Source organism: Saccopteryx bilineata, chromosome 5 (assembly GCF_036850765.1).
Source record: "Saccopteryx bilineata isolate mSacBil1 chromosome 5, mSacBil1_pri_phased_curated, whole genome shotgun sequence".
Lineage (NCBI taxonomy): Eukaryota > Metazoa > Chordata > Mammalia > Chiroptera > Emballonuridae > Saccopteryx > Saccopteryx bilineata.
Window position 1 is genome coordinate 85,393,994 of NC_089494.1, and position 13,448 is coordinate 85,407,441.

Sequence of the window (13,448 nt, forward strand, 5' to 3'; positions counted from 1 at the left end):
GGACATTGCACGGGCTAGTCCCTTCATTTCAGTGGAACCCCATTCTGAGCCAGGAGGGGGAGAAACACGTAGATACTCATCACGCTTGAATAGCTCTTACCTGATCACACACTGGCTGCCAGCTCCCCACCATACAGACTTTAACCAAGAGGGCGCCACCTCACAGTATCCACGTGTACTCACACGGCTCTCTACAGCGCCGGAACAGGTCCACTTACACAGCTGTGTCCCCTGCACACGTCTGGCTCCCCACTGCTGTCTCCCAGCGGAGACTGTGACTGTCTCCAGGGCAGACAGCTGGCCCGCCTCACGCAGCACCGTCCTCCAGTGCCTGCAACACTGCCTGGCCCACGGTAAGTGCTCAGTAAATATTTTTGGACTCTTGATTAAAGTGGAAGCCCTTTTATAAGCAGTGACAAATGAGCAAAAATGCACAATGTAGAATCAAGAGGAAAGTCTAGCAGTGGTTGGGACCAAGCTGACATCTCTCTACTTCCTTTTCCAAGGAAATTTTTTCTAAACACTCAGAACTTAGTATATCTACAACTATATTGATGCTGAACTCATAAAAATCATAGCTAGTGTGTGAATTAATTTAATATAGAGAGTACAGGAAGAACAAGAAAAGCATACATTTTTCTAAAAAGCAGCATACATTTAATGACATCTTATAACCAACTCAAAACACACACACACACACACACACACACACACACACACACACACACATATATATAGTATATACAATGCAATACAGTAGGAAGCAGGTCTCTCATCCTAAAGGCCTGAATTCAAACCCTGCATCCATCATTGGGTAACGGCCACTCTACCACGCTGAGCCCCACCGCCTCACTAGGAAAGGGACTGCCAGAGCGTCAGAGAAGTGCTTAAAGGACAGGACAGAACATGAGTGCGCACAGAAACATCACGTGGCTTTACAATGAAGTGCCCCTGGAGTTTTGGTGTAAAAGACCTAGGACTGGATGACAAACTTCACGGCCTTCCTGTGTAACTTCAAGCCGCGTACCCTCGTGTCCTAGTTGCCTCTTTTATTAAGAACTCTAGGACTCAGAGAAGATCATTTAAAAGCACTTTGTAAACAGCAAAGCACTACTATGCCAAAACAGTGAATGCGGCTCACTTAAACCTACCTCAGTCCAAATGTAAAAGAAAGTACCATGAAGGACATTTTATGTTAAAAAAGCCCTGTGCTGCCTGGCCAGGTGGTGACACAGTGGATAGAGCGTCGGACTGGGATGCGGAAGGACCCAGGTTCGAGACCCCGAGGTCGCCAGCTCGAGCGCGGGCTCATCTGGCTTGAGCAAAGAGCTCACCAGCTTGGACCCAAGGTCGCTGGATCCAGCAGGGGGTTACTCGGTCTGCTGAAGGTCCACGGTCAAGGCACATGTGAGAAAGTAATCAATGAACAACTAAGAAGTCGCAACGCGCAACGAGAAACTGATGATTGATGCTTCTCATCTCTCTCTGTTCCTGTCTGTCTGTCCCTGTCTATCTCTGCCTCTGTAAAAAAAAAAAAAAAAGCCCTGTGCTACTACTCACTGATGACAGTACATCATGAGACACCAACCTGGCTTAGGGATGGTGAAAAGCAACTGACTTCTCTTGGCTATTTCAATCGCCACACCTCTTCTCCCCATTCACCAATTTCCGGTAAGGAGTCAGGTGAAACATGATGCCAACTTATTACCTCTGAACACTCAGTATTCTTGGGCATCCAGTACAGTCAAGTGGTGTTGGGAATACCAAGATGAGTAAGAATCTATAACTAAGTTTCATTTCAACACAAAGGCCAATTATGTACAATTAACAGTCAGCCCAGTGTGGTCAGCTAAGTAGGTTCTCAGAGAGCAGTGGGCACCATTCTCTAACCAAGTCAGTTGTTTTCTGCTAAGACCCCTCCCTGGATCAAGCACTGTGCTAGACAAGGAAAAGTGCCAGGACCTGTAAGTACAATCCTTGCCTTCCAGAAGCCCACAGTGTGATCTACCAGGTAAAAACATGGACGTAAACAGACAGCTGAGAGTTTAATGAATGACTACAAAGCTACACATAAAAGCTTCCCCTTATTTTACAGTCACGTCTCACACAAGGTGATATTTAATCAAGGGCCTCATGAGTAAGAGAAATAACTCATACTATTCCGACTATAAACAGATCAAAGAGAGGAGAGTTGTTTTTCCCACCTCCCCCAAGCTCATGTGGTCTGACTGCAAGGATATTTGGAAGAGTTGAGATTTCAGAAGAGCGCTGAAAGCTGGATATACATATTTTCAGTAAGCAGAAGACTCACTCAAGAAAAGAGCTAAGGAGGAAAAGTGCAGGCCTGTTCTGAGCACAGTAGAGAAAGCAAACTCCAAGTCTGGGTCAAGGAAAGAAACAGAAGAGGAGAGGGTCTGGCCAGACAGTGGAAGGCTTCGATGAGAAGGCTGGGGGGCGGGCACGGAAGTCACGGAGGAGAGGTAAAACCATTAACAACAAACATGGCAAAGCCCTCTCACATTAGGTTGAGGTCTGAAATAATAACAGGGCTTTGATGGGAAAATTGAACCAGAAAATGAAATTCACAACCTTACACCTTGTAATATTTCAAAAGAAGCATCAAAAAAAATGGCAAAAACTAAAGGCCAGCCTGAGGCTTGAGAGTAAATAAATAACACTTGTATCTACAAGTGCAACATTCCCAGTATTGTAACTCAAACTGCAAATGCCATATTCACTGTGGAAATTCCTGCCTATCCATGCTTTTCTCTAGGAACATAAATCAAAATGTCCTCTTCTCTGTATGATGAAAAACAGAGATACTATACATACATACACACACACACACACACACACACACACACCTCACTCACACAAATACCATTAGGGTATCAATAATGATATAACTAAAAGCAACAGAAAGATGCTACAATGTCAGTATCTCCTAATGGTCAGGTCTACTCCAAATGAGTAAATCTCTCAAAGGAAGTGGTGGAAATCTCATGGTTAGAGTCATTTAGAATCAGACCACAAGGCACAATCCTGTGGTCTACTCTACGCCTAGCCACTTAAACAGTAAGTTCAGGTGAGCGACTGTGGCTGGGGAGGCAAGGAGCCAAAGCAAACCCTGTGTGAAGAAAACCTGACTCCTTATCAAGGGGCTGGTTAAAACAGTGTTGTTTGTGGAAATCCACCAAGCTGTACGCTTAATGATGTGGGCTCATTTCTCTTTGTATATTATTCTTCAATACAAATATCCAGTTATGATTAAAAGATGGGTCTTGATTCTCCAAAATAACAACCAAAAAAGAATTTTTAAGTTTTTCCATTATCAACAGAAAAATCACCTGAGGCCAACCTTGGAATTTCTGATAATTTATGGTAAAAATAACAAAAATACAGATGTCCAATGTTAAAGTATCACTCCATTAAATGAGGATTGGGATCTGGGAAATGCACAGATGATATGGAGATTTCTAAACCAAACAAATGCTTTCCAGAAGGCAGACCTAAAACTTCCCTGTGTAGAGAGGCTCAGCCCTGGCAAGCTAGCTGGTCCCACAGCTCCAGGAGGCCACACAGTTCTAAATGGTCTCTCTGGGTTCACATCTGGACTGCCTGATTAGCTGCCAATAAAATAATGATTTACAGTAAGGCCTGGGAATCACAAATTCCAAATTTGCAGTGTCCTGGTCCCAAGTCATTTGCACTGAATTGGCTTCCTAGGTTCACCAGGCAGAAGTCCTCGGGGATGAAGACTCCTAATTAGACAAGACACTCCATGATCACTAAAAAGGCAAGGTTTCCTTGGAAAAACCAACAGGCTGAGCATATTGGGGACTGAAAGGGTCAGGCCAGAAATGAAACAAACCTGTAAAGTTATTCATCTGACTCACGCCTTTGCATTAAGGCCCCCAGCTTTCAGGGTAAGACACTCGAAAATACTGAACTTACTGCCCAAACTGAGCATTGCCATGGTGCAAATCTAACCAGGTTCCAGCTAACATTCTACTACCAGTTATCCTAGTGCTTCTTCTATACAGAATAACATGATTCACTGAAGACACGAGATTATTTTCCATCTTTCTGCCATTGCAAAACAGGCATCGTCTTTATCTTCCCCACCAAAATAAAACTTCATTATTCTTCTTTAGTATTCCCATAAATCCATATCTTCTCTTGCCCTATTCCCAATTACTAGAAAGTTTTGTTTGGTCATAAACCAATTACCTATTGTACATTTCCTTGAAATATTTATTTCTATTTCTAGATGAAAATGGAACAATAATTGCTTCTACTCTCTCAGTTCAGAAAACCACATATGCTGTCCTCAAACCCCAAACCACAAATGCTAAAGATTATGAATAAGAGGAATGTGTATTTGCTTATATTATGACTTTTAATGGAATAGAGTCTTGCACTGAGAACAATCAGCTCATTCTTGACCTAGCATCCTATTTCTCGTTCTATTCTCAGAGCTAATTGCTTATATAAGCATGCCAATTTGCCTTGATTATAGAATTCTTAATAAATGAATGTTGTTTATATTTCACAAGTGTATTTGAATTTCACTCCAGGAAGCCAAGCTCATCAAGTCTTTGAAAGTGGTAAAACCAGAGATCAAAGCAAAAAGCCTGAATTGGACCAACAAACAATTAGGCTGGAGAATAGAGGCCTAAGCAAAAATACAATTGATTTATTGAGTGTTCTAGTACATAAATACACCTCAGAGTCACCGTTCACTCCTTAGTTATAACATACAGAACTTTCTCTGCAAACTTCCATCATGATTATTCGACGGCCATTTGTTAAATAGTTATATAAGTCTAACATTTAATGGGCTTTGATCCATTTCTTCTACATTTCTCACCTTGCTGATCTTGGCTGAATCCAACATCTTTAGTTTTGTTGTCTGTTTAACCTTTCTCCACTATGCCTGAGTTCTCTAAATTTTCTGCTACTTCTTAAACAATTCCTTTCCCGCTACATTCATCTGCTTTGTTCACTGTGGTTTTAACTTTTGTCTGGTGTTTGGGGGAAGCAGAAAAAGGGCAAGACCCACTCCTGCAGCACAACGCTCTCAACTCAAGCTGCACTTTCAGATCTCCTATTGTCAAGTTCCTGATGTTCGGGTCACACTGCAGACAAGCTTCTCAGAATCCCTGAAAGTGGGACCCAGGCATCCGTATTCTTTTTTTTTTTGTATTTATTTATTTATTTTAATTAATTTTAATGCGGTGATATTGATAAATCAGGGTACATGTGTTCAGAGAAAACATCTCTAGGTTATTTTGACATTTGATTATGCTGCATTCTCATCACCCAAAGTCCAACTGTCTTCCGTCACCTTCTAACTGATTTTCTTTGTGCCCCTCCCCTCCCCCAACCCCCTCCCTCTTCTCCCCCCCCACCCCGTAACCCCCACACTCTTGTCCAGGCATCCATATTCTGAGGCTCAAGGTGATGTCAATATCCAGTCACATTTGAGAACCACAGCTTTAGCCTGTCAATCCTTTCGTTATCCTACCTTAAATAAAGCAGGCAGCCAAGCTTCCCTGGGGGGGGGGGGGGGGGGGGGTAGAGAGCAGGGACAAAGAAAAAGTCAGTTTCCTCACTAAATCCTCAACTCAAGGCAGCACCTGAGATAGGTAAGGTCTGTTACCTTCAGGCACCAGTCACGGGGTCAAAAATGTGAATGATCGGACACCTTTCCCAAAGCCAACAAGTTTTCAGTATAAAGCAGGCCCAGGGCACCTTCTACCACAGAGCAACCAAGGAGATTACCGCTGGAAACAGCGGGGTCTCAACACCTCAAACCTTTCAAAGCTTCTGTGGCAAGGGATATAGAGGCTTACAAATACAACACAGCTTCTTCAGCAAAGAAGAAGGTGGAGTGAGGTGCATGTGCAATAAGAGTCAGCAACATCAGTTTCACACCACACACACAAGAACACTGAAGATGTGAGGAGGGGGGACACCTTGGGCATGACCTAGAAACTATAAAAAGTTTGTCAAAAGGTACCTACCTGCGAGCTCTGATGCCAACAGTCATGTTGTCTTTTAAGACTGTGAAAAGAAAGTACACTCTATCCATCTGTCTGCATCAAATACCATTATGCCTTCAAGGAACTTGATATTTCCCAAGAATGGGATTCCCAGCCATCCTGGTCCATGCCTGTGGTCCTTAGTTGAATCACAGTCCATGAGGCAGCTCTGCAGCCTACCAGCTGTTCCCAGGACACTGCTTACACATTATACTGTACCTGTGAGAAACCACACAGTCCTCGACGTGATGCCAAAAGAGAGGGCGCTGGAGAAGAGAATGGGGTGACCAGGGAGGAGAGAACATCACCCTGCAGTCTGAAGAGACACCATCTCCAAGGAAAGACAAGAGGCGAGTTACCTCTGCAGCCAGTGTTCAAGTAGGTGAGAGATAAGAGGTGCATCAAGCCTCCATACAAACACCATGACCCCTAAACCAAGGAAAATACTCCTGGGAAAGGAGAAGGGGCACATCCCCCACTGCAGTGTGGAAGAGCCACTCTACAAGGGAGCATCTGCCAACCAGCTGCACAGCTTGTAACCTACCCACCTTCCTAAACAATTCCAATTTGTTCTTTTATAAATTGTTCCTAAAAGGATTCCAGGAACCGGCACCCTCCTGCAAAGGAGAGACAATCATCTAGAATCAGTGCTTCTTTCTTTAGCCATTTGTATAACATCTATTACTTGTTTAAACGTGAAGGTCCGAGAGCCCACTTCACCTGTCCTTACTCCCCAAGCCCTTCATATGAAAGGAAGAGCACATTTCACCGAGACCAAGCCCTTCACGCAACAACTACTGTCAAGTAGAACGCAGTTCCAGAACAACATGAGCCTATGCCATTTTCTTCTTTGAACCCAGGGGAACACACAAGACCCCTCCCCACTCGCAGGTGCTATCACTCTATGTGTATAATCCCCAGGTGGCAGGCTCATCTCAAGGAGGCACAGTTCTAGCCAATAACGCACTAGCTATGTCTTGGGTTCAGAAAGACCTTCCAATTATCAGTATTTTTCATACAGCTTCTGTCTGAGCAACTCTAATGGAGAGCTCACTATTCATTTTTTGACAACTCTAAATATTAGAATACTTTCCCTTAAGCTTATGAGACCTTCAGTCACCAACTCTGGAAAACCTACTCTCTAGACCAATAGTTTTCAACTTTTTTACACTTGAGGACCAGTGAAAATAGAAGAATTATTTTGAGGACCACTAAGGCAGAAAGAAATCACCCTGAGCATAAGTGAATCTGACTAAGATTATTGGGTCTATAATCTTTATACACCATCAGGATGATTAACTCTTCGGCGAACCAGCATGAAATTTCTGACCAGCTATTGAATAACACTGCTCCAAACCACATCTTTCTACACACAAGTTCTTCAACATATGAAGTCAGCTAATGAATCATAATATTTTATGTTCTAGAAATTTTACACTTTCAAGTGCTAAGGTTTTTAAAAATCTCATTACTATCCTAACAGTTGTGTCAAATTTTGCTCCTATTTACAGGGGCTAGAGGAAAGAGTTTAATTTGCTCAAGTTGGTGCAGAATTCTAGAAACTAGGTTTTCTGCCTTCCAGGCTGACGCTGTCCTCTAAATGAGAGGCCACACGTAAAAGTAATTCTTATCACTTAAGGATTTAAAGGCGTAAAAGTAATTCTTGCCTGACCAGGCGGTGGCACAGTGGATAGAGCGTCAAACTGGGACACTGAGGACCCAGGTTCTAAATCCCAAGGTCTCTGGCTTGAGTGCAGGTTCACCAGCTTGAGCATGGGACCATAGACATGACCCCATGGTCGCTGGCTTGAGCCCAAAGGTTGCTGGCTTGAGCAAGAGGTCACTCACTGTGCTCTAGGCCCCTCGTCAAGGCACATATGAGAAAGCAATCAATGAACAACTAGGTGCTGCAATGAAGACTTGATGCTTCTCATCTCTCTCCCTTCCTATCTGTCTGTCCCTATCTGTCCCTCTCTGTCTCTGTTGCACATAAAGGAAAAATTCTTATCACTTAAAGATTTAAGGACATGCATATCTTTCACCAGTTTACATTGCTGCCAGTTTCTCAATAATCAAATATTTACATGCAGAATATAGCCTTTAATCAACATCTATCTAGATATCTATATATACTGATGTGGTGGGGGGGGGGGGGTCAAGAAATGTACCAAGATGATGATGATAAGCACAGTCCTAAGCATACACTTCTACCTTTGAGAATAAAACAGCTCAGGGGGTTACTGCCTAGGATGAGAGTGTATCATGGCTCAAAGTGACAACACTCCACCCCCTTCTCCCCTTCCCTTTCCTCACAGCAGGAGAAAGGGTGTGAGAAAACATCAGCCTGTATCTGGTGATGGCCTAACTTCACTGCTACCCATCCATCTGCTCAGCAGACTTCATAGCTAGAGCTCTCCTTGGAAGTGGTTGAAAGGAAACAACACCTTGCAGAGGGAGATAAAATTAAATGGTAAAACTTGACCTTCCTTTTCCTTTCACAAGTCATTACATTTGGAGTACATGCACTGCTCTGACAGATTGCCTCTTCCCTCTGATGTAGAAAACCTAAACTTCCCCACCAAGCTAGTTCAAGTCTGCCTGGCCAGAAAAACTTAAGAGTACACTTTCATACCAAATCAATATTTAACCTCATGCCTGGAAACAGAACAGCATAGTGAAGATGCCAAACGTCTGACATCTGAAGAGAAACAGCAAGTGCACCCCACTCCGGTCACGTCTACACTTCTGCCATTTGAAACTTGCATCTAACAGATTTACATGGGTTCTTTTATTTTTTTTTTTTACACCTTTACTGTTAGCTACAGCCCCCCCTCCCCTTTTATTCCCTTCCTAGTTCTAGGCCTGAGCAAGTATAACAAAATGGGGGCTGCAGAATCCAAATCTGGGTTAAAGTTCCAGATTGGCTATTCTATGACCTCAAGTAATTTAAGTGATCTTTATTTCCTCAACTATAATGCTGCTGATCGCTGGAGTTATTGTGAGGATTCAATAAGAATATGCAAGCATAGGATGCACTCACAGTAGGTACTCAGAAAATGTTCCCACTTCATCCTAAAGCAAAATGACCACATTCAACCTCAGGGGGAAAAAAACTGAAAAGGAAACGGACTCAAATTAATCACTTAACCAAAGCAGTTTCTGGTATCAAACATAGGATAATACTGCCCTAAGCCATCATTTCCTAATCTGTCTTTTTTAATCTTGGCTGAGCAGTTTGATATCTGGTAGCACAGAGATAGGGGAGCTGGCTAGAGGGCTTAAAATTATCCTTTCCTCTGAAATTCAAAGAATCCTGAAATTGGCTATTTGACAAAGGCATGGGGAGACAAACTGATTGCAAGCCAAAAATTAGTAAATTTTAGGAGTGTCTAATGTAGAAAGACATATTCTGGGACAAATACCATGTTGTTCACAACACTCAAAATCACCTTCATAGTGTCATCTTTAAAAAGTAAGGTGTGTGTGTGTGTGTGTGTGTGTGTGTGTATCTATGTGTTCCCAACAATTAGTATTTAATGATGGAGCTCCACATAGATGTTTAATTACAAATGTGCGGGACCTCAAAAATACAGGCCAATGTTACCTGAAAAATACATAAAATATATACACCCTAAAGAAACAAAAGTTGGTGATTGAACTTATAATTTATGAAATATTTCCATCAAAGAATGTAAGAGACATTGTACATGTGTGCACACACATGAAGGCCTATCACTTATAACTCTAACTCAAAGGTAAATACAAGGATGCAAATAGTTAAATGTACATAAGGAGTCAGCAATCTTTCTCTTAAATGTAAATTTTACAACTGTGATAACAATGCTGAAGTAGTTCAGGAAGGGGGGAGATTCTCCTTAGGAGGATTAAGCTCCTAAGATTTGGATCCATGCTTTACTAGACATTACTTACAGAAAGCTCAGTTAACATTAATCTATTTAAAAGTCCCATTTTTTCTATTAAAAACTATGATTTTTAAAAGTTTACCCCTCCACTGATCTTAATTTAGCACTTTTACTCCCTCTTCTCACCTTTCCACTCACACCCACTGATTTTTTAGATTTAATTTAACTCATAGAGACTGAAGGGGTGGAGGGGCAGGGAAACAGCCATTAAGTAGGTTTGTTTTCAAGTTCTCCGGAAATAGATAGACTTCTGTTATTTTCATTTTTATTTACTCTTCCGCAATGCTTTAACTATTCTCAAGCTTGAGGGTGGGAGGAATTATTTTTCCCTGCCTGAAATGGCTCGTTAACTGATATAAGTAAGCCATACTTACAATGGGCCACTTGTACAATTTTATGTACAGTATTACTATCTGGTTTTCCTCCCAAACCCATATGATCTTTATCATATAGGAAAATAAAAGTAAGATCAATAATACCAAAGTGATTCCCACTGTCTGGAGTAAAGAGTTATCTCCACATGTGTACTTTAAAACTTGCCAATCCAAAATATGTCCTTCATGCTTTATCTCCAGAATTAAATGGTTTGAGCTGATTTCTTAAGCAATTCAAGAAGAGCAAAGTTGAGAGCATCACATACACAACCTCAGAAAACTGACCAGAAAAGAAATCACCATAACCCTGAACTTCCATTAACTCTATTCCTCTTAACTCCTTTTGCAGGTTTTCAAAGAGCAGCTGGAGCTGACTAAGGAAAATTAAACAATATGTCAGTGGGCTGTGTGTATCCCTAACAAGAGGGTCCCAAGCTGCGACTTTCCCAAAAGCTTTGTCTCGATTCAGAAAAAGGTCAGCCTGGTGTGTTTTTGTTGTTTTTTGTGTGTTTGTTTTGATAGCTTTACAATATTGTAAACAATTACAAAAGGAAGTGCATCCAGTAATTGTGTGTGAGCAGAGTAAAAGTAGCCACAACAATCAACCATTGCCCCAAGGAGATTACAATGTAGAATCATAAACGTCTACATACTAAATTTTTGACTGCTAGACTTAATAGTAACACAAATCAACCATGTTGATGATGGAACATTATTTTTCTAAAGATTAATTCATACCATGTGTTATTAATCAGCAGGGTAACTGAGAGCTCATGCAAAACATGCTATCCCAGTTGAGCAGAACTTAATTGCATTACTGTCATCTGGTTTTCCTGTGTCACTGGCCCTTCCACTTCGAGTCCATACACACACAGACACACAGCACCACAGAATAGATGGAAAGACAGAAAGCCCGGAGCTGGAGATAAGAACCATGGGTCTGGTAGGAAGGAGATTCTGACTAAAAAGGTTCGTCTCTGGAAAGACAAGCCATGTATGCACCTAGGCTGCCTTGAGAAGTAATTAAGCCTATGTTTCATTTCGGAGTGGAGCAGCTGTGGGAGATCACAGCCGATTCACAGCAAGACCCGGCAGCCTCATCTATCTCCTGATTGCCACCCCAGTTTCCCCGTGTTGTGAAAAAAACTCGTGGCCTCTGTTCTCCCGAAGAGCACAAAAAGCTAACCTGTCATCAGAGCATTATTCCCCATGTCAAACCAGGGCTGAAGAAAGACAATTTAAATGCTCCAGTTAGACTCGGGTCCTTTCTCAGGATTGTGAGGTTACGTGCCAAAAACCCGCAGGCAAATGCACAATTTGGCTGCCTTGGGCACAAGTTCCTCTAGATTCCCAGTCTCGTAGAGTTTAGAGGTAACTAACTAGGAAAAGGGAAATATACATGTGTAAGAACAGTAACGCGTCGGATCTTGCCCGGTCACTTGCCCTACAGCATCCCTTACGAGAAGGGGGACACTAAAAATCAAAGAGTGGGGACCAACTCCAGTACAGCTCCAGCTGGGGCGAGGAGGGAGGCTACCACACCCTCCTGAGCTCACAGCGCTGACAAGCTCCGGCAGGGAGGCGCCCAGAAACTTAGTCCCGGCAGAAAAGGGAGAAAGAAAAGAATCTTTAGTCTTGGATTTGCGAAGCTGTAAACTTGGAGAAGCGGATTTCGAAAGGGAGCCGGGAACTGGGCTGGGTGTGGGAGGGGAGGGGTCGCCCATGGAGTCAGAACAGCTCGCAACACGTCCCCGCAAAACAGCACATTTTTGTGGTTTAAGATTTAAGACCAAAAAAAGGACGCGCTGAGGCGAAGCTTCTCTCTCGCCTGGGTTTCAGATGCCCCCTTCCTCGTTTAGGGACCAGGGTGCCGCACTGGCGCGGGTTTCCTTCTCTTTCCCTTTCAGGGGAGCCCCCCTCCGCCAGCCGCAACGTCTGCTTCCAAGTTCCCCTTCGTGCGCCACCCGGTGCACTGCCGGTGGCCGGCCACATGCACCCATCGGCCCCGGACCCTGCAGGCCCGGGCGGGCGCCCGCGGGATGGTCCGCAGGGACGCGGGATTTGCGGGCTTTTTTCTTTCCCCAAACAAAAAGCCTTTGCTTAGCGGCTCGCCACCCCTCCTCCCGGGCCCACGCTGCACCTCCCGGGCACACACGCTACGAGGTGCCTCTCCCGCCAGACAATGGGTTCGGGGCTGACCAGGCAGCCCGCCCAGAGCCCCCGGCCCCATCGCGGGACCCCGAGAGGGCTGAGCGCGCGGTCTGTACGAGGGGCCGAGAGGAGTGAGTCGAAGGGGAGGCTACAATGGGGAAGGTGGGCACCTCCCCCTTGGGACAAGAGGCTCGCTCTGGGTGCGGGGAAAGGGGAGGAGGTTGGGGGTCAGCTGCGCCGCCCGGCCCGGAGCTCCACGCCCGACAGTCGCCGCCGCGCACTCACCAGCACGATGGCAAACCGCTCCTCCAGTTCACCTGGCTCGGGCATCGGCAGCTTCAAAGGCACGTTGTGTGCCCTGAAATCGGTTTGCTGCGAATCCATGCTCCCCGCGTTGCCCATGTTGGCTATTCGCTGGAGTCGGGGGCTGCTCCGGGCCCCTCGCGTCCGCGTCGGAAATCAGAACAGCTCCGGGCGACCGGCTCCCGCCCGCTGGTGCGACCTGCCCGGCTCCCCGCCCTCTGCTGCGCCCCGGCGACTGTGCAGCACGCTCCCTAGCAGCGCTCCGAGCCGAGCCGCCCCCCGGCCTCCTTCATGCTCCCTGCCGCCCCAAAGCCGCTCCGGCCTCTTTTCCTCTGAAGGGGTCTTCAGGGCGCCGGGCGCCTATCTGCATGTTGCTCCGCTGGCACGCCGCTCCCTGCCAGCGATCGTGGAAAGCCGGCGCGTGGTTCCTCCGACTCGCTCTTCCACCGTGGCTGCGGCCACCGCTGACACTTCCAGCCCACTGCCGCGGAACACAACGCTCGCTCGGAGAGCACCCCAAGCAGACAAATGCAGCTCCGCGCTCCCGACACAATGCCCCTTCTCTCCTGGCCCCCGCCCCCGGCCCGGCTCCGCCCACTCGCCCCGCGGACTGCCGGGATACGTAGTTTCGGCCCAAAGTGTCCGCTCGCCGA

At 45.1% G+C, this 13,448-nt stretch overlaps 1 protein-coding gene across 4 annotated transcripts in view; it reads right to left on the minus strand.

Annotated features, from left to right (window-relative positions):
• The window catches only part of FMNL2 (formin like 2), a 347,713-nt gene extending 334,365 nt beyond the window's left edge, over nucleotides 1–13,348 (minus strand). For all 4 annotated transcript variants that reach the window (XM_066279848.1, XM_066279851.1, XM_066279849.1 and 1 more), the window contains exon 1: nucleotides 12,778–13,348. In XM_066279848.1, coding sequence (XP_066135945.1) covers nucleotides 12,778–12,894 — 117 coding nt within the window. In that variant the 5' untranslated portion in view covers nucleotides 12,895–13,348. The remainder of the gene's footprint in view (nucleotides 1–12,777) is intronic.
• Between the last annotated feature and the right edge of the window lie 100 nt (nucleotides 13,349–13,448).